The sequence below is a fragment of the Malania oleifera genome, chromosome 12, assembly GCF_029873635.1.
Source record: "Malania oleifera isolate guangnan ecotype guangnan chromosome 12, ASM2987363v1, whole genome shotgun sequence".
Classification (NCBI taxonomy): Eukaryota; Viridiplantae; Streptophyta; class Magnoliopsida; order Santalales; family Ximeniaceae; genus Malania; species Malania oleifera.
The window spans coordinates 61124754-61146336 of NC_080428.1; the positions used below are offsets into that span (position 1 = coordinate 61124754).

Consider the following 21583-nt stretch of genomic DNA (forward strand, 5'->3'; position numbering starts at 1 on the left):
TATTAAATTTAACCTAAATTTGCATAAATTTAAATTTAAAACTTAAAATTCATGATTCCAAATACTATCTAAATAAGTTTCAAAAAGAGGTAGTTATGTGAAAATCTCTAAGCCAATGATAAAGATGGGCTGCCTAATTTATAGACCATTTTTTATTTTTTTTCAATTTTCTTAACCCTCTTAAAGTAATTACAAAAACTTCTTGATAAGCCTAGCTCAAGCAGTTGTCAAAGGGAGAAACATGGTGGAAAATATCTACTTGGTGCAGGAATTAATAAGAGGATATAAAAGGAAAAGAACATCTCCAAGATGTCTTCTGAAAATTGATTTGAAAAAAGCGTATGATTCGGTATCATGGGGTTTTCTAGAAGATATGCTGGTAAACCTAAACTTCCCTGCTGAAATGATCTCATGGGTAATGGAATGTGTGTCAACTACGTCCTTCTCTGTCTCACTGAATGGGAGGATGAATGGATTTTTTAAGGGGAAGAAGGGACTAAGACAAGGTGACCCATTGTCTCCTCTGTTATTTGTAATCTGTATGGAGTACCTGTCAAGACTCCTCAAATCTCTTGAAGGTAAATTTAAATTCAGAATCCATCCCAAGTGTGATGAGCTCAAGATCTCCCCCCTGGTTTTTGCTGATGATCTTATGCTGTTCTCTCGGGGTGATGTTGTATCTGCGGGTTACTTATTGGAATGCATGAATGAATTCTTCCAGTGTACTGGTATTTCAGCCAACAATCTGAAGTCCAGCCTTTATCAAGCTGGAATGAAGGATCGAGACTTAGAAATAATAATGAATCAAATGGGAATCAAGCAGGGTGAATTCCCCTTAAGATATCTTGGTGTTCCTCTGCTGTCATCTAAGCTGAATGCTGCTCATTACAAGCCATTGATTGACAGAATTGCTGGTCTGTTAAAGGGTTGGCTTGGTAGCACTTTGACGTTTGCAGGAAATTAGAGATAATAAATTCAATTATCCAAGGCCTAGAGTGCTTTTGGCTTGCGATTTTTCCAATCCCACTAAATGTCCTAAATCAAATAACCAAGTTGTGTAAAGTTTATTTGTGGAATGGTAAGAGAAAGCCCTTGGTTGCCTGGCAGGAAATTTGCAAACCAAAGGAAGAAGGTGGACTGGGAGTGCTAGATCTCAAGGTGTGGAACAAAGCATTACTGAAAAAAGCCTTGTGGAATATACAAGCCAAAAAGGATAGTTTGTGGACGAAATGGATCCATCAGATCTATTTAAAAAATTCTGGAATTTGGGATGCTGCAGCAAAAAAAGAGGATTCTCCCATGTTCAAGAGCTTGATTGAAATTAAAAATCAGTTACTGCAGAATTCTTGGGGTGTGGATGCAGCCAAAGTAGTGATGAATGAAATAAAATGTAGCTCACATGTGTACTATGAATTTTGGAGGGGAAAGTCACAAAAAATGACGTGGATGAAAGAAATATGGTTTAATGGGAATACACCGAAACATGCATTTTGCCTATGGCTTGGTTGGAAAGGCAAGCTTCCAACTTGTGATATACTACCAGTAAATGGGATAAATCAGAGATGCACATTCTGTATGGAGGATGTAGAGACTCAAGACCACCTCTTCTTCAGGTGTAAATACTCAGCTGAGGTTTGGGGAAGCATAAGGAAGTGGTTGAGAATTAAAAGAGCAATGAGTACAATTAAGGCTGCGGTGAAATGGTTACACAAAGAAGAGAGAGGTAAGGGGTTTCATTCAGCTAGAAGAAGGATTGGATTAGCTACTATGGTATACTTTATTTGGCACTTTAGAAATAGGAAAAGATTTGAAAACTATGTATTACCCCCTATGGAATTAATTAAAGTAATCCAAAGACATATCTATAGGGCGATTTTTGATAAATTTAATATGTACTCAGTTTGATATTGTAGAGCATGTTGATGCTCTTGTAATATTTTGGGCACATTATCTCTTGATTGGTCATTTTGGCCCCCGGGTATGCCCGGGTTTTGATGTATTGTTTTGGATGCATATTTAGATTATCACACTTGTATCTGGTTGACCTGGGTATGCCCAGAGTAGTTGTATATATACAGTTGATCAATACATTTACCCATTTGATAAAAAAAAAAAAAAAAAAACTTCTTGACAATTGTAAGTACATCCCATGAGTTTTATGAAAATGTCTTTGCATCTTTTCATGTTAGTTGCATAAAATGTAGAGGGTTTGTTTCCTAATATTTGCTTAAAGTTTTTTTTTTTTTTACTCAAATTAACGCATGTAAAAAGTAAATTTTTCATCTAAAAAAGTTTCACACAATGCCATAAATCTATCCTCTTTATTGACTATTGACAACGAAAACATAACTACGATTGTCACCATAAAAAGTATTAACGTGGATGTATTACATTTATAAATAAATAAATAAAACACTCATGAGAGGCATTTGTTGGTCTTCGAAACTTTTAGGGAGGTTTCCACATTTTTTTTATAAAAAGCACCAAGTGATGCAGATTGATTGTTATTATCCTAAATATAACCTAGGTGCTGCAAATTTGTCCCAAATCATCCTTCCCTATTCACGAGCTCTCATGATTGTATTAACACTAATGTTGTGTTTGGGAGCATGAATTCCAAACCTTAAATTAAAAGTTTGGTAGATTTGAATAAATTTCAATATAATTTTATATTATATCATATCCAAATTCAATAAAAATCCAAATCCAAGGTCTTTCCAAGTCAAGTATTCTCCGCATTATCTTCTATTATTGGCTTGTTAATAATGACTGGAGAGTAAAAAACCCAATCAACATTTCCATATGATGTTAAATCTAAGAAGCAAAAAGAAAAAAAAAAAAACAAAGAAAATATGATTTGCTCCAACATTAGGGAGTTACACATGTATTAAAATTTCTAGATAAATAAAATGGATAATATTCAAAAACAAGAAATAAACTTGTAAAATAAGTTGTATACAATCAATAATATTTGAATTAATTTATGAAATGATAGTTGAAGTTATTTATGAACAATGATAATTTTTATTACAATAATTCAACAATTTTCCTCACTCTTACAAAAAATAAAGAAAACAATAAACAATTTAATATTGTGTGAAAAATATAGATTATCATATCCAATTTGAACCTAAAATTTACTATTATAGGAAGTTGCAATAGACTCAAGTCTTCAATTAGGTCCATTAGCCAAATTACACATACAATACTTGATATAGGACTTGTTTGTTTGTGGAAAAATGCAAATAATGACCATGCACTCTTATTATGGTTCTCGTAAATCTCCTTTATCTTGGGTAGAGGGGAAACTTAAACAATAGTGCGCTAGAAAGGGGGTTATGTGCCTTCCAAAATAACAATGATTGTTATCGCTTGACTGAGTTAGACTTCTAAGAAAGAAAAACAAAAAGAAGGAAGGACAAAACCACCAATTGGCTCCAACTCTCAAAGAATCACGATTATATTTACTTAAAGATCCATGATTGCACTTTGCCTATTGAATTAGCATTTCATTCTCTCAAGATTCACACAATGATACTAGAGAAAAGAAATAATGTTCTTTTTATGCCATGCACAAACATGTAAAGATTGAACTCCCATCCATCTGCATTAATGCCAATATATGTAGGCAAAGAGTAGGAAAAGCATTCTAGGTTTTAAATTATCCAAAATTTAACTCAAAAAAGGTTTAGACAAAGTGGAGTCATGTCATTGTCACGCAACAAGGGTTGGTTAGAAGGATATCAAAACTCTACTTGGATTGATGATGCCTTGAGATATGTAAATACTTGTCATCATTCATTCACAAATTGCAAGGAGAGGTTTGCTTTTTATCCTAGGGTAATGTTAGGACATAAGGTGCATATAATATCTGTGACACCCCGATTTTCGTATAATTTTTTTTTATAATAAATAAATAATCACGTCATAAATTCACAACATTCACAAATCGGCCACGTCAATAATCCTAGTACCATTCATACAACACGACCCGCATTGGGTACCGGGTAAAAAGTATTTTATTATATTCAACCTAACAGCAGAAGACAATATACACATATCAGTCAGAATACAATATCCAGAGTATCAACATACATACAAATATTCACACTACCTTCCCATACTAAAAATTACTATTCAACTCTAGGGGAATTACATCTCCCCTAGTCCAAAAACTCACCCTATGTATCAAGGTCTCAGCTCCCTACTATCATGTAGCTCTATCACCCGGCCAGTCTCTGTTCCCTGAAAAATTTAGATAAATTGGGTGAGACACATCTCAGTAAGAAGGAATAAATTATTTACAGTGTGTGGCCATATGAGTACAATTATAATACACTTTACTTTTCAAATCACCATTTCATTTGAGAAAATACACTGATATTCACATACACATAATCATATAGATATACAACACAAGCTTTTATAAGCTTAAAAATCATTTATCAAATTCAATGATTTCCAACACATATTTACACGCGAAGTTCCTGAGAATAGGGAAGATTACCCGCCCATACAGGTAGCTTCCCTCTGCCCTAACACGTTATGCAGTCGGGTATAGCCACGTCTGATACCCATCAGGGCACTCACCTTACTCAGTAAGCCCTCAGGCGGAGAGTTTCACTTCACCTTAATTATTTATATTATTAACTCACACTGTTCCATTTCTCAATTTTATCATTCTTTATTTCTCAATTTCCATTCTTTCTTTCATTTCTCATTTTAGCCAATTTTATCATTCTTTCACTTTTCATTTCCACTTTACTTTCCGACTCATGAGTATCCTCGGTATCAAATACCAACATCGCGTCTGTAACTCATGGCCACCCTGAGGATCTTTCTATACACACCATGCTTCCCCCATGGTTAAGGTTGTGCGGCCCGAAGGCTAGATCTAACCACGGTTGGCCGACCCGGTTAGATCAAATATCATATCACATATCGCGTCTGTAGTACGACTGGCCAGCCTAATACCCAAATCCGGACTCAGGGGGCCCAATAACCCTACACAATGGCACAGTCGACTGTCACGCCACACGCTCCAAGAGTCCGTGTGGTTGCACTAACACCACTCGCAACGGTACCGTGCTAAATATCATAACCATCCAACAGGGTTTACCACCACATACCCGCAATCATTATGCGGTATTGGCATTTCATCAATTATATTCCAGTATATCACAATTCAGTTCAATATAAATATTCTCATCATTTTCTGTGCACATTTCATCATCTCGTAATATCATATATCACATTTCATATATTTTTTACATTTTCCCAAAATACTCATTTCTCATGCAAATAATTTACACTCACAAACAAATACCACATTTCATTATTTTCCAATATCAATAATTCACAAAATCCTATTTTCCAGGCAAAACATTTCTACTCATATAATAATACCATATTACATTATTTTTCACTAATCAGATCAGTAATTCTCATTTCAATATTTTCTCAGAATTTACACATTATTATAATTTACACTCCAAAATATCACAATTTACAATTACTCAAATGCCACACAATTTATTTGATATTTATATCATAATAATTTTCAGACAAAATATCATATGCTCAATTTCACATATTCATTCAAATAATAATTCTAAAAATACTGTTATAATTTATTCCCCTTACTTGGCTTACTGAGAGTCTCCCTAGAATCCCAAATTCTACGCCCTTGGCGCCTGAAATTCAACTCCTGCAATTTGCATTTTCCCCCAAATTAATTAATCTATTTCTCCAAAATAATATCCATCTAACCTTCCCTAGACTCCATATACCTCAAATTAATATTTAAACTATTATTTAACACCCCCATTTAATTTTCTGAATTTTACCTGCGGGTCCCAAAATTACACCCGCGGCGCTCACCCGGGCCCTAAATTCCAGAAATCCTACTTCAACCCAAAATGCTCAATATTTTAACATTTCTAAATTAATGCTAATTAATTAAAAATAAGCCCCTTAAGAACCCTCGCACCCCAAATTTGGGGTTTTGGCTCGACACCCCCACGAGAATTCCGTCCCACTAGACTTATAGAGAATCATCCTTAGATTCTCATGGTGGTGTCCGTTCGTCAATTGGGCTTATATTTTGCAAGAAATTAAAGAAAAATGGGAAAATGGCTTACCGCAGGGAATATGCCTACGTCGCTCCTACCGCCAATCCGTTCCGGTAGAAATGACGGTAGCGATGAATGGAGTCCAGTGGTATCTTCGGATTTTCGATCGGGCGAAAATTCGCCACGAAATCGAGGAGAGAGGGAGAGAGAACGTGAGGAGAGAGAGAGGACCTGCGCTGCTGTAGGAAAAGGAAACAAAAGAAGAAGAAAAGAAAGAAGAAGAAGAAGAAGAAGAAGCCTGAAGCTTCCAGACTTCAGGAAATAATAATAATAATAATAATATATTTAATTAATATTAATAATAATATATTTTATTAATAAAAATAAAAATAAATTTTAATTAATTTAATTTTTTTTCTTTTAAATCTAATTAATTAATTAGTTAATTAATTTATTATTATTTTTTAATTTTTAATTATTATTATTATTATTTTTTTAAATCACTTCACTAATCTTCTATAACCCTTTTTGGGATTATTACAATATCATAATTGGATCAATGATGATAAGGCATATAAAAAATTTGCATAAATCACACATGCGAGCATTAGCAATGCAAGTTGAGCAATTACATCCTAATGACCAAGCTTGAATTGCTATGAATGTATGATAGAATATCTCAAGATTTACACTTCCTTGCATAAAAAAATTTTGTCTTTTTTTTTTTTACATCAATATATGGTGCTTAGAAACACTAAATTTATACAATGTTGTAAAAATTCGATTACTATTTGCATGGATATATTGGCCAATTTGATTATGAATGTGACTTTCAATCATTCAAATTGTATAAATGGTATAAATTGAATATACCATCATCAGTTCATACTTGATCAAATAACTTCATCAAAAAATGGACGGTATACACAATTTATGTCTAGGGCTGCAAACGAGCCGAGCTTCAACATGCTCAAGCTCGACTTGGTAGAGCTAAAGCTCAGCTCAGGCTCAGCTTGGTTCAAGCGTAAAAAATTTGGCCCAAGCTCGGCTCGAGATTAAAAATATTGATTCAGGCTTGAGCTCAAACTCGACTCATTTTTGGGCTCGGGCTCGGGCTGAAATTTTATAAATGATCTAATAATAATAGTTTCATCCACCTATTTTGTTGACCCGTTCATGAGCAGCTTGGTTTGTTGCAACTCTATTTATGTCCCTTAAGGACATATATGGGTACACATAATTTTTGTAATCAACACCACGTGGAAAGGATGAGCACCACAGTAGCACTACTTGTGAGGAATGATGTAATCCCAATAGGGGGGATGAATTGAAATTTTAAAAAACTTTTGCAAATTATTTTACTGATTCACCAACAATAATATCCCAATAAAAAATAAAGTGTGTATGTAAAACAATCAAAAGATTGAATTTAAAACATATACAAAAATCACAACAAAATAAATGTAAACATACACATGCGAAAAATATAAATGAGATAAGGGAAAGAGAGAAATAAACACAACAATTTTTACAAAGTTCGGTTATCCTCGCTTACGTCCTCGCTTTGAGCAAACCATCCAAGGATTTCCACTATACCACTCCTTTAACCGGGTGGAGCAACTACTTACAAACTCCTTATAGGCGGAACCACCTCCCCAAGCAATATCCTCTCATTCGGTCCACTCCTTATAGGCGGAGCCACTTCTCCAAGCGATACCCCACGCTCGGTATACCACTCCTTATAGGTGGAGCCACTTCTCCAAGTGATATCCCCTCACTTGGCCACAATTCACAACCCGAACCGCAAAAGAGTATGAATGAAAATGAAATTTGCGTACAATGAATGCTTCGTCAAAAGCTTATTTGTACAATAAAAAATATATCTAAATGCACTCTCAAATGATTTGAAATATGAAACTGAATTGAGTTTGGTGGAAATGATTTTTTTCAAATGACCTTTGAAATATTAAATGTAAGAAGGCTTTCAAGCAATATATATGAGTGTGAATATATGCTCTAGCCTTTCAAGGATAACTCAAAAATATTTTTTCCAAAAGATTTTTCAAAAGAAGTGTAGGAGAAATTTAAATTTGATGCTCAAGAAGACTTTTGAAATATCAAATATAAGAAAGTTTTGATGTAGAAAATATGAGTGTAAAAATATGCTCAAACCTTTTCAAGAAACCCTCAAAATATTTTCTCCAAAAATGTTTTTCAAGAAGAGTAGGAGAAATTTGGATTCGATCTTCAAAATGGAGTTTGAAATATGAATAAGAATGAAAGAATTTTCAACAAAGCTTCCTAAATGTTTTTCTAACATTCCCCAAGTGTTTAGGCTTAGTATATAGGCAAAAACCAAATATAGCCATTATATGACCGTTGGGGCTTTAAAATAATAGTTTCTTTTGAAAACTAACCATTTTTCAGCCGTTGAGGCACTTTCCCGAGAGGTCCAATCGACTGAGGCAAAGATCCGATCGACTGGGGTGAAGATCCGGTCGATTGGATCTTCAAATCCGTGAGTTTCAGTCGACTGACCAATGATTCAGTTGACTGGATTTGGGTTTTCTACACGAACATCCTTCAGTTTTTTGGAATAATTTTTTTCTATACAACTCTAAATTGGACTATCTTAGTATCAGCAGAAAGCTAAGAGAAAATCTCACAACTTTCATGTTGAACAATTTTTAAGATAAGAAGTGATCGATTAAGAAAATCGCTCATCAATGAGACAAAATAAACATGAAGGGAATTTTCTTCTGCGGACACCTTTTAGTATTTTGAGCATTATCTTTTATAGAAAACTCTAAATGGGATGTTCTTGGTATTAAAAGAAAGTTAAGAGAAAATTGCACAATTTTTATGTTGCACATATTTTATGATTAGAATTGATTGATTGAGAAAATCGCTCATCAGTGAGATGACAGAAATATGAAGGGGATTTTGAAAATCTTGTTTTGGAGTTCTTCATTCCAAAAATGATTTTTACCCTTGAAATAATTTTTGCACATTTGTAAAATGATTTTTCATGAAATATAGAGTACCTAGGGTCCAATTAAGGTCATGGTTGAGAGAGAGCTTCAATTCAAATCGAATGATATGCATGCACAATTTGAACCTGTGAACAATACAACTAAAAAATATAAAGCCTTTAATCTTTGTTCTTCACAAATCTATGGAATACGCCAATGATGTGAGCGTGTAAGTGCTTCATGGCATCCATTTTGCATTGGTCATCTATGCTTATAGAAACGTAAGCATGTTCATTCACTTAATGCACAAATGAGATGTTGTGCTTTGTCATAATCAAAACAAGATAGGACTCAAAAAGACAACACTATTATTTCATGGTGGATTAACTATTGCCACACATAAAATAATATAATATATCTTCGTCAATCAAAGTGCAGAAAAATAATTGTTAAATAATAGCTTAAGAGGCAAAAATATGAGTCCAAGAGACCACAAGACTTAGTTAAAAAACAACAAGCCCAACAAAGAATGAACAATTCTATCATTGTATCATTTTGCTCGCAAGATATGAGATATGAACAATACATAGCTTGGTTTAACACACCATGATAGAGCAAAAACCAAGTCATAAAGAGTATATTAGATTGTTCTAAGGAATGACTTATTAATTCTAGTAGAATGGCGAAAGAATAGTGCAACATAGCTTGGAGAATATGATCAATAGTATTAACTAAAATGATGCACCTCTTGAATGTTAAAGCCTTCCTAATAAGTCTAGAAGCAATGACCAAATGAAAGTAAATTGACCCCTTGATATGTGGACCAATGAGAGGTCTTTGACCTCCAAAGGATCCCTCAAAGAGGGAAGATGTAATGACCCAAAAATTTTCATTCAATTTCTCTGATAGCACCTGTAATATCCTCAATATTTCATATTGTAGTAATAACTGATAACGACAACGACTCCTCAAATGCTAATTACTAGAGTACTAAACTATCCCAATATTATAACATGTATCTAAACTCTTCAAATGATGGATATCATAATAAAACTTTGAACTTATTCAAACATAATTAAAATAATTCAATTCCCCACAATACCTTCTATCCTGACTTAAACACAAACCTCATAAACATGTATCTCACTTACACTTACAATAACTATGAAATCTAAACCGAGTCCCACCCACGCTTCACTGTGCTACTCTGATTCCTGTTGTTCTCCACATAGTATCTGAAAAATATTAAGTAATCAAGGGGTGAGACCTTTCTCAGTAAGATGGAATAGATTACTATCAGTGTGTGGCAGGTGAGTTATCAAATAAGTAAGATATAAACATTTATTAATAAACTTTCACTGAAATATCATTAATGCTGTTCTCACATTTACTGAAATATCATTAGTACTGTACTTACACTTCTATATATATATTTGAAAACACATATTTCCTTTTCAAAACGTATTTTACCTCAATGAATACTCTATTCTCATAAATCTACAAACATGCCTTTATAACTGTAACTTACGCCTATACATATATTTGGAAAATACATACTCATACTTTATTGCAATGAATACCTCTGTGTACGTAAATCATCTGTTATATTTACCTAATAGAAACTTCCCCAATAGTCACTCATATCATCATATACTGCTCATCCTTATGCTGACCTGTGTATGAGGAGGATAACCTCATGATCACTTGTATACAGGGAGGGACTCTATTAAGTTCTTCCTTATGCTGACTGGTATACGAGGAGAATAACCTCATGCTGACCCATATACAGGGAGGGACTCTACTAAGCTCATCCTCATGTTGATCGGTATACGAGTAGGATAACCTCATGCTGACTCGTATACAGGGAGGGACTTTAGTATACTCATTCTCATGATGACCGATATACGAGGAAGATAACCTCATCATGACCTGTATACAAGGAGGGACTTTACTAAACTCATCCTCATACTGATCGGTATACGAGGAGGATAACCTCATGATGACCCGTATACAGGAAGGGACTTTAGTATACGCATCCTCATGTTGACCTGTATACGAGGAGGATAACCTCATGCTGACCCCTATACAGGGAGGGACTCTACTACACTCATCCTCATGCTGACCTGTATACGAGGAGGATAACCTCATGCTAACCCATATACAGGGAGGGAATTATACTCATTCACATATTTCTATATATAACTGTATTCATAACTAATCACGACATAAAGCTAGCTGAACTGTCACGACACTTAACCGGCTGAACTATCACGGCATAAAGCCAGCTAAACTGTTAGACACTTAGCTGGCTGAACTATCACGGTATAAAGCTAGCTGAACTGTCACGACACTTAACCGGCTGAATTATCATAGCATAAAGCTAGCTAAACAGTCATATCATAATTTCTAAATTAAATCATATTTCATGATTTCACAATACCCACAACTCTCTCTCTCTCTCTCTCTCTATATATATATATATATATATATATATATTATATTCTTAACTCCATATAAAACACAATTCTATATATATTCATAACTCCGTATAAAATCACATCTCTAGTTAAAACTGTCATGTCTTTATATTGTATAAGACTATACTTTAATATACAAATCCATAAAATATGCTAACAGGTTTATTTATGCTGTATCATATTAATTTACTCATGCCACACAATTTGAGTAATAATTCATTTATAATCATCTGCCTGGAATAACTATATTCTTTTGCTGAAAATAATCATATACTCAACTCTGGAGTCTTACTTAAATTCAACAACTGATTTTTCCCAAAACATACATATAATAATTAATTCAAACATTCTATTTCCATAAGCCTTATAAATTAGAAAATCATATATAATATTTTATGTAATCACATGTTTTATTTTTAATCAGTTAAACTTCTGAAAATACCTGACATGCATAATCTATTCTCCTTACCTGCTTACTGAAGATACGCCTGCAGGGATCCTAAAATAATGTTTGTAGCAGTTGGAACATAAAACTCTGATTTTCCTAAATACATATATCACATGTAAAATCATAAGTTTCCCTACCCATAATTTCATATCTTGTATTATCCAGAAATTCATATGCGGTAATCCCAAAATCACATGTTATATTTTAATCTGTACAATTTCCTAAAATAATTGACATAACTTGTTTCCTTACCTTAGCCTTAGAGTGGTGCCTAGGATCCCCAAACTACGAATTTGCTCCAGTTAAAATGACAAGGATTGAAGCTGGAACTCTGATATAGCATCTGATCGTCGATTTGGCAGAGATTTAGGGTAGAAATTGAAGAGAGAGAGAGAAGAGGATGTCGCAGCCCTAAGGATGAGAGAGAGAGAGAGAGAGAGAGAGAGAGAGAGAGAGAGAGAGAGAGTATGACATTTCTTCAAATAAAATGAGCTAACCTTTATTTATATACATACTATCTCATAGGAAACCATCGACGGTTTCACTGGGCTTCCTAAAACCGTCAATAGTTTGGTCTTTTACCAAACCTTTTTTTTTTTTTTTTTTAATACTGTTTTACCTTTACTGGCCTCAGTAACTCAAAACCGTCGATAGTTTCCTTGAGCTTCACCAAACCGTCGACGGTTTGGTCTTAAGCCAAACCTTCTCCCTTCTTTTCTAAAATATACTCATTGTTCCATCATTAAGGGGTTTAATTTGAATACGGTCTAATAAAATATGTCCATATATATCCACTTATATGCATATTATTTTTTGGGGTGTTACAAAAGACCTCCCTCTAAGCAATCGTAATTTACTAAACAGGTCTATTTTGGAAGGAACTGGGAAGCAGATTAAAGGATTGTATCATGGAGGAACCCCCACCCCCTAATTTAAGGATATTAATTTTGTGAAAAAGCCTATAAAAAGGAGTTTATTTTTATTTTTTCTATGGGAGGGGGGGGGGGTAGGCAATCAATTTCTACACTGACTATTCTTATCATATTCCCTAATTTCCTCTACTAACTTAAGCATTAGAGACCTCGATCCCTAAGAGGCCTTTGGAAGTCTCCCAAAATAAAGCTCTTTTATATTGATGAAATAAGTGCCAAAAGGTTCTATCGCAAATGGAGTCACGAAAGACATTAGAATTGTCGAGGTTAATAAAGACCCATTTTGTAGTGAAAGAGGTGTCCCTTGCTAAAGGGGAGTTCTTTGAGCTTTACAATTCCATCTTCAAAATATTTGAATACGATCACAACATAACTGTGCATCTGGAGGAGTTCAAAATCAAAATGAAAAAAATGTCATTATCGATGGTTTTAGAGCTTTTCCTATTCATGTGACTTTTGAGGACAATGATGATAATAACTTCCTATAAAAAAAGTCATAGATCTCAAAATTTTTTTGCTTTCTTAGGCCTAGTTAGGTACTAAAACTGCTCATTTATTGATGTCAACATCCCCAAATTAAAGAAGCTGGTTGCCTGCACATATTCCACAAATCCCCCCAACCTTTGATTTCTCTGTACAATGAACGGATGACACATGGTAATGCTGAGTTTGCTTGTTCCTTTCTTTGGTGATTGTACTCAAAGCCACTTTATTAATTAATAACCTCACAATATCGTTATAACATTTAGAGAAAGAAAATAAGGGGGGCTAATTAAGAGGAAGAAAAACAAAAGGAGTGGAGAGAAAACATTATAATAATTAAAATTTAAGAAAAAATATTTTAAAGGACAATTTTATTACAATAAAATTTGCTGATAAACAAAGAGCAATGGTGGAAAAAGTTTTATACTTTTAGGGATAGTAGAATATGCATTTTTTTTCCTATCCATTATGCAGGATTTATGTTAGTTTATAACATCTATTAAAAGGGTTTTTGAATTTCTTTAAGTGCTACATGTGACTTGTCTTTTGCATTATCGTTGGGTGAATATGTTCATTCATGGTCGAGCATCCAAATTTTGTTTACACGCCAGTTGTACATCAAGTTTAATGATCAAAATAGCTTGGTGGGTTTGAGTTAAGTGAATGAGTTCAGGTTGGTTAAGGTGAGAATCCAATTCTTCATATATATATATATATATATATATATATATATATATATATATATTTCCCCTACTTGACTAAATTATAGGTATCTTGATTTTTATAATATAAACTAAAACATTTTTCTCCTCATATTGCATTCTCAATTTGATTGTTATTATCAACACACTATTATTAAGTATTTATACTTAATTAGTAAATTCGATAAGTTGTCATTCTATTTATATAGTTATTTAGATTGTGACTAATAATCTGTACTAGGAGAAAAAAATAATTTTTCTATTTAAATTGACCTAGGGCACAACACAAACACTTTTCTGGTGATGGTTAATTCTGGGTTCAGATCAAAATGTTTTGTGCTATCTCACCTTACCGACATCACTAAAAAAAATGCATTTAAAAAATCACTAAAATGGAGGAATAGCTCATAAATCTTTATTATTTGCGTTATATTTTTTGTACGAGGCCAATGAATCGGCAAAAATGTCTAAACCCCAAACTAATTTCACCAAACGTCTAAACCTGACTAAACCCTAAACCAAAGGCTTGGCGAGAGCGAGCCGGGGGAAATGTCCAACAGACGCTGTTTCCATTCTTTGATCCGCCATGGATCCATACTCTCTTCAAGCCCTTCCCTCCAGCCCCTCCGAACCCTCCCTCACCACCACGGCCTTGCCCTCTGCGATTATATCCCTCACAAAAGCCCCAACCCAACGAATTTTCACCATACTTTCTGCAATCTGGAGCCCATTAGCCCCGCCCAGTACTTCTGCAGTCGCCATTTTGCTTCCCAGGGACGCGACGGTGGCGACGATTCAGAAGACGATGAAGGAGAAGATGATGATGATGATGAGGAAGAAGAAGAAGAAGAAATGGGGGAGAGCAGTGATGGAGAGGCAGTGGGTGGGCGTACTGCCGTATCCAACTGTGACGTGAATCGGACGTATTCGGCGGAGGAGAAAGAGCGTGAAGCGGCGGCTATAGGGTATAAGGTGGTGGGGCCGCTTGATCAATCCGAGCAGCCTTTCAAACCTCACGAGCCAGCTTTTGCTGTCATCCAGGTTCGATCTGATATGATTTTGCTTTGTTTTGTTTTGAATGTTGTGTGGGAGTTGTAGCATTGACATTGGCTATGAATTTATATCTGTCTTAGTGTAAAACGCGTGTGCATATTACTGATAGTTGTTGTATGGTTTGAATGTAGGTTGGTTCGCATCAGTTTAAGGTGAGCGATGGGGATTCCATTTACACCGAGAGGCTGAAGTTTTGCGAGGTGAATGACAAGGTAGGCATTCTTATTATGTTAAAATATCGCTATTGTGGTGCCTGGTATGTAGTTAGTGTTATTAATGAATAACGACGTTCACTTAATATGAGTTACGCTTGGCGTTTGATGTTGATTACCCTTATCATTGTCGTTTTGAAGTGTCATTTACAATATGTTAGACTTTGTTTTTTTTTTTTTTCAAGGGAAAGATATATTTTCCCTTTACCCCTCTCTTGCAGATTATAGTTTGCTCTAGGGCTATATATATATGTATATATTCTTCTCCTAAGTCTGTGCATAGTGGGGGAAACATTGAGTAATGATCTTATTATAGAGTTTTCAACATTTTAGGTGGCTAATGAATATTAACCTCCTTCGTGTTATATTTGCCTACCACTTTAGTGATTCATAATGCATTGATTGATCATTCTACTTCTTGTGTGGTTAAAAAGTTTCATCTTAATATAATATAATTCTAGTCTTAAGGGGCTTATTGTACATGCTATGATCTCTTCTTGAACATGAGTAAATAAGTTTAACGATATTATTAATTTGAATTGTGACTAAGGGTGGATTCAAGTTGAGTTAAATCAACATATTGGGATAATTGAATTGTACTCAGCTCGATAATTTTTAGCCCGAAATTTGACCCAAACTTGGTCTATCTTAAAATTGTGGTAGTTAAATCATAACTCAACTAGGAGTTATATAAATTATCTCCAATATTAAAATGTGTGTAAAATATATATTATTCATATAGAATATAAAAATAATAAAATAACTAAAGCATTGATTAAGTTCAATTAGGCACACTAACAATATTGTGAAAGTCTAACTTGACCAGTGAACTCACTTGAGTAGCCTAAGCTCGACTCAAACTTGAATAGAGTCAAGACAAGTCAAGATGTAGTGTAAGTTGAGCCTGACTAGATCATGAGCTGACTTAGATCATTTACACCTCTAATTGTGATTGAAAAATAACTTGTCACCTCATGTTTGTCTGTTTGGTTTTTTTTTTTAAAATTTTTTTTCTTGACTAGTAAATTACACAACCTCCCATGACACATAATTTTCTAGTGGGTCGAGCCCTAACGCCAATGGCCAAACACTTCACACATCATGAAGAGCTGTGCATGACTAGCTTTAGTAGACAAGCTTAAGTTAGGCTAAACTTGACTACTAACACACACTTTCCCCAACATGGAATGCAAGTACATGGTAAACAGTAACTGAGCAAGTAGTGAACATGACATTCATGTGGTACACAACAAAGCAGTGCAATTCAACTTATTACACCTACACAACATTTGTGTAGTGTGGGGGGGGGGGGGGGTAAGTAGGCTAAACATGTTTAAAATTGTACAATAATTGATGAACACTCACCTTCCCTAAAGAACTTTGTGTGCGGTTCCTAGTCTAGTAGAAGGGAACATCAACATGCGTAAGGAGTCATACTCCTTTTTTCCTAGGGCACCAAGCAGGTAGGCACTACTATGTACATGATGGATTCCCATCCAATGAGTACCTTACAAGCGGTCATAGGCAAGCCAAAAGGCCTTGAACAAGATTTGTGATGCAGGGGCAGCATCAAGGTTCTGCAGCCATGGGAGAAGTTAGAAGAAATAGAAGAGGAAGAAAAGGGAAGGGCGGAGAGAGGAGATGCTAAGGGGGAACTCAAGTTCAATTCCAATTCACATTGATCAATAACTGCCTACAACTTGGCTTTCTCACTCTATTTATAAGAAAGCCTCTTTACATCAAATTGCACATAAACCCCTAAAATTACATTAGAAACATACCCCTACTTTACACAAATATTACAAACAACCCCCAAATACACATAATCCTATTCTAATTAATACTAAACACATAGTAAACTATTATTTAAACCCAACAATTATCAATCCAATTCTTCTTAAGTAGTCTCCAACATGAATCTTCTCAAGGTATTGCTTCTTGTCCTACATCAACTCTTCCCCAATTAGAAAAAAATCGTCCTCAAATTTGAAACGTTGTAGGATCAAAAGGGGGAAGCAAACTTGGATTCTTTGAAAGTTAGCGCTTGATTGATACAAGAAACTGCAATCCTTTGGCAGCATCATAGATTTGAATTGAGAGTTGACATCAATAAGCATATTGGGAATGACAAACTTGATAGAATGTCTGAAGGACTTTGGATTGTCTTCAAACTCATTCATTTCCTTCCTTGTATTGTCTTCTAGTTAAGTAATTATGATTGATTCTTTTTCTTGGTTCATTGGTGGAGCAGACTTCAAAATGATTTTCTTCCCTTTATAATGAAAGACGTGTTCTCATGTCCTTGAGTCACACCTAAATCATCCAACCAAGGAGAACCAAAGAGTACATGGCCAATGTTCATAGGTAGGATATCACATTAAACATTAGCCAAGTATATACCTATTTGGATTGAACCAAAAATCTTTCATAAACATGTATAATAGAGTTATTAACCCAAGATATCCCATAGGGCTTTGGGTCAGGTTCCGGATGAAGCTGCATTCGAGTGACTCCATTTATGGAAACCACATTCATTGAGCATTTTTCATCAATGGTGATCTTGCAAACCATTTCTCTGTACTTGAGAAAGGTGTTGAAAAGCTTGAAATTGTGCTCAAAGTTTGGCAAATGGCATTCCTTTTTCCCATAATTTGTCACCATGTTGCTGAATTTATGCATATACATGCTGCAACTGTATATCACAACCCTTTAACACAATTTCCCACAAGCCTTACTCCCAAATTCTCAGAAAATTATCTTTAATTCACCTTGATATTGATTGTCCTGATGAAATGAAACAAATTCATGAAGAAAGCTCACAAATTACAGCAACAAAACCTGATTTTTGATGCTGGAAGTGACAATTTCTAGGGTTTCATGCCAAATTATTGTGCTTGCTTACAATATATTGTGTTCGCGATCAAAATATCAAGCTGCAGATCAAATTATCGTGGAGTAACTCAAAATATTGTGGCTGTAGGGAATTTCTCACGAGACAGGAAATTGGAAGACCCTTGGAGACTTACTCATGTGCTTTGTTAGCTCGTGGGATATGTGAGTTGCTGGCGGTGAGATTCCAGTGATGAAATTTCAGGCAATTGCAGATCAGTGGGTGGGGAGCACAGTGGTAGTGGTGGTGGTGGTGGTGGTAACGCCCCGAACCCTTAAACTCGGGTCCGGTGCGTTATACCTGATCATATCCTGATAGATCATAATCTATAACAGACGCAGCGGAAAACATAAATCATAATCTCCATATAACATATACCATAATACCAGAGTTTTCTATTTTCTATCTATAAATCCATAAATACTAACAATCACTTGCATTTCCATAAATACATACATCTCCAAAACATTTCAGTATGTTCACAAACATTCATTTCATAACTGACTTAAAACATAAGGACATAAAACATAAATTTTATACATCCCAAAATTAACATAAAAATATACCATTTTCTTTTTCTATTCCCCAATAATGCTATAAAAACCTTGAGCTCTTAAAGCTCGATCTCGAGGAAATCCTGAAAAAGATAAATTCATATTCGGGTGAGACACATCTCAGTAAGGGAAGAAATAATATATTAAAATAGTGTGTGACCAACATGAGTTTATATATGACATATTATTTTACATTTGAAAATCGTTAACATAATTTTTGAAATCATTCCCTGAACCTAATCAAACATATGCAAATGTTTAACCCACAAGATTACTCGAGGATAGGGGTAATTACCCGCCCATACAAGTAGCATTCCTTTGCTTTGATATTTAGGCAACCCAAAGGTCGCAGCTAAAGCATACCAGGACACTCACCTTATTCAGTAAATTCTCAAGTGATAAATTGATCTCGTACTCAAACAGTTCATACAAAAGTTTATCGGCAAAGGCTTCCAAGAATAGGAAAATCTACCCGCCTATATAAGTAGTTTCCCTTTGCTCTAGCACGTTATGCAGCCTACTGCTACACCTAATACAACCAGAGCACTTGCTTTTCTCAACAAGCCCTCGGGCGAAGAGTTTGTCTCGCCCAAATGTAACATGTTCTATTAGTATAACTACTGCTAATACCGTAATACATTACTCTTTCTGTCATTATTCAATCATACACATCTGTTCATATTCATAGCTTAACATTGCATTGCATTTCACTTTAAGTGACTTTTTCCCATTTTACATTGTTTTCATTTCACATTTCATTTCCATTTCATTCATTTTTCTTTTCATTTCATTTCATTTCATATCCTGCATCTTTCAGCTGTTTTACTCAACATCTTTCAGTTGTTTTATCCAGCATTTTTCAACTGTTACACATTTATCCAGCCACTTTCAGCTGTTTTACCCAGCATATTTCAACTATCATACATTTACCCAACCACTTTCAGCTGTTTTACTCAGCATATTTTTGCTGTTTTACTCAAGATATTTTAGCTGTTTTACCCAGCATATTTCAGCTGTTTACCCAGCATATTTGAGCTGTTTACATGGTTGCATTAACACACACAAGCAGCATATTTCATTTAACATTTTCATACTCAGTTCATTCCCTGTATATTATGCATCTCATACATATAACATATTTCCACACAGCATTCTTATTTACTCATACCACACAATTTAGTAGTAAAATTCATACATTGCCTGAAAATAAGCCAACCCACAATTAACATTCATATACTAGAAAATAACTTTTAATTTCTTACATAATTATTCTGAAAAATATTTCACTTCCATCAGTTCAATTTCACATATACGTATTTAATAAACAGTTATAACTTTGGAAAAACATAATTTAAATGGTTGGCATTTTAAGCCCATGCTGAAAAATTTACACGTACATATAACACAATTTATTTTTCATTAAATTTATAAAAATTTTGATTTAATATATATTTTTTCCTTTACTTGGTTTCTTGAACTACGCCAACAAGGATCTCAAAAAGATGCCTGCGGCGCTCACTCGGACCCTAAAATTAAAAATCCTAGTTCCATGTAATTAATCCTGAATAAAATATTATTTTAATATTTTCTAGGCCTATAAATTCTAAATAAATAAATATACCCTTAAATATAGCCAAATTACCAAAATTTTCAAATCCCACTCTTGCTTTGGAGTGAGGCTTAGAAAATCCCAATTGAAAAATTACGTACGCCAAAATGACGACAACGATGACTAGGACCCCGTGGTGGTGTTTGATCGTCAATTTAACAACATATTTACAGAGAAATTGAGAAAATGGGGAAAAGTTACATTTTCCTAGGAGTAGGGCCTAAGCCGTTCTCACGACAAATTTGCTCCAGTAGAAATGTCGGCGGCGGAACTAGGAATTCAACGGCACCTCCTGTTTCCTGATCCGCTGCAAACCCGTTGAGAAATTGAGAGAAGGAAAGAGACGGAGATGGAGGAGTGGTTGACGAGAAAGAATTACAGAGAGAGGTAGACACTGAAGAAGAAGAAGAAGATAATGGAATCAGGTAACTTCTTTAATTTTTCTTTATCTTTTTTTTTTCTTTTACTTACATTAACATAATACTATTATATCATATATATATATATATACATTAAACTAACATATTTTATATATATCTTTATTCCAATTTTATTTTTTTTACTATTCTTTTATTTATTTAATTAATTTAATAATAATTAATTAATTAATTAATTAATAATTACTTTTTTTTTCATACTATTTCTTTTTTTTTTTAATACATTAATTTAATAATATTTAACTAATTAATTGATTAATAATTTTAATTAATTAAATTTTTTTTAATTTTTTTTTTTTGGGTTATTATGTTCTTCCCTCCTTAAGAAATTTTATCCTCGAAATTTCGCTAACTAATCAATCATTTTCTCATTTTAGGAATTCATAACTCACTATATCCCAATATCATAACCTCTGAAATCAATGAACTAACCTTATACCATATATTTCCATATCCTCCACTTTAAATAACAAATACCTAAGTTAACCACAAACCGTTAAACCACAACACCTAAATTATTCTCCTTCAAAGATTTTTCTCCCTAAATCAACCAACTTAACCTTCGAGTTCAAATCCTGAGTTCTAATTTCTTTGCTCGTAAATATTACCATCGATGGATTTACCATGACTTTCTGAAGCTAACTACTTCTTTAGAAAAACACAGAAGACCATCAAGGGATTTCTGCCCCCAAACTTACGAAACACAACTCAGAATTCTTATCGGTATCTTAATCTACCCATTCC

At 34.2% G+C, this 21583-nt stretch overlaps 1 protein-coding gene across 2 annotated transcripts in view; it reads left to right on the forward strand.

Annotated features, from left to right (window-relative positions):
• Positions 1-14399: 14399 nt before the first annotated feature.
• LOC131144604 (large ribosomal subunit protein bL21m) overlaps positions 14400-21583 on the forward strand; it is a 38199-nt gene continuing 31015 nt past the window's right edge. Inside the window, exons 1-2 of one of the 2 annotated variants that reach the window (XM_058093336.1) lie at positions 14400-15125; positions 15269-15349. In XM_058093336.1, coding sequence (XP_057949319.1) covers positions 14634-15125; positions 15269-15349 — 573 coding nt within the window. In that variant the 5' untranslated portion in view covers positions 14400-14633. The remainder of the gene's footprint in view (positions 15126-15268; positions 15350-21583) is intronic. The other variant, XM_058093337.1, reaches the window with a different exon arrangement.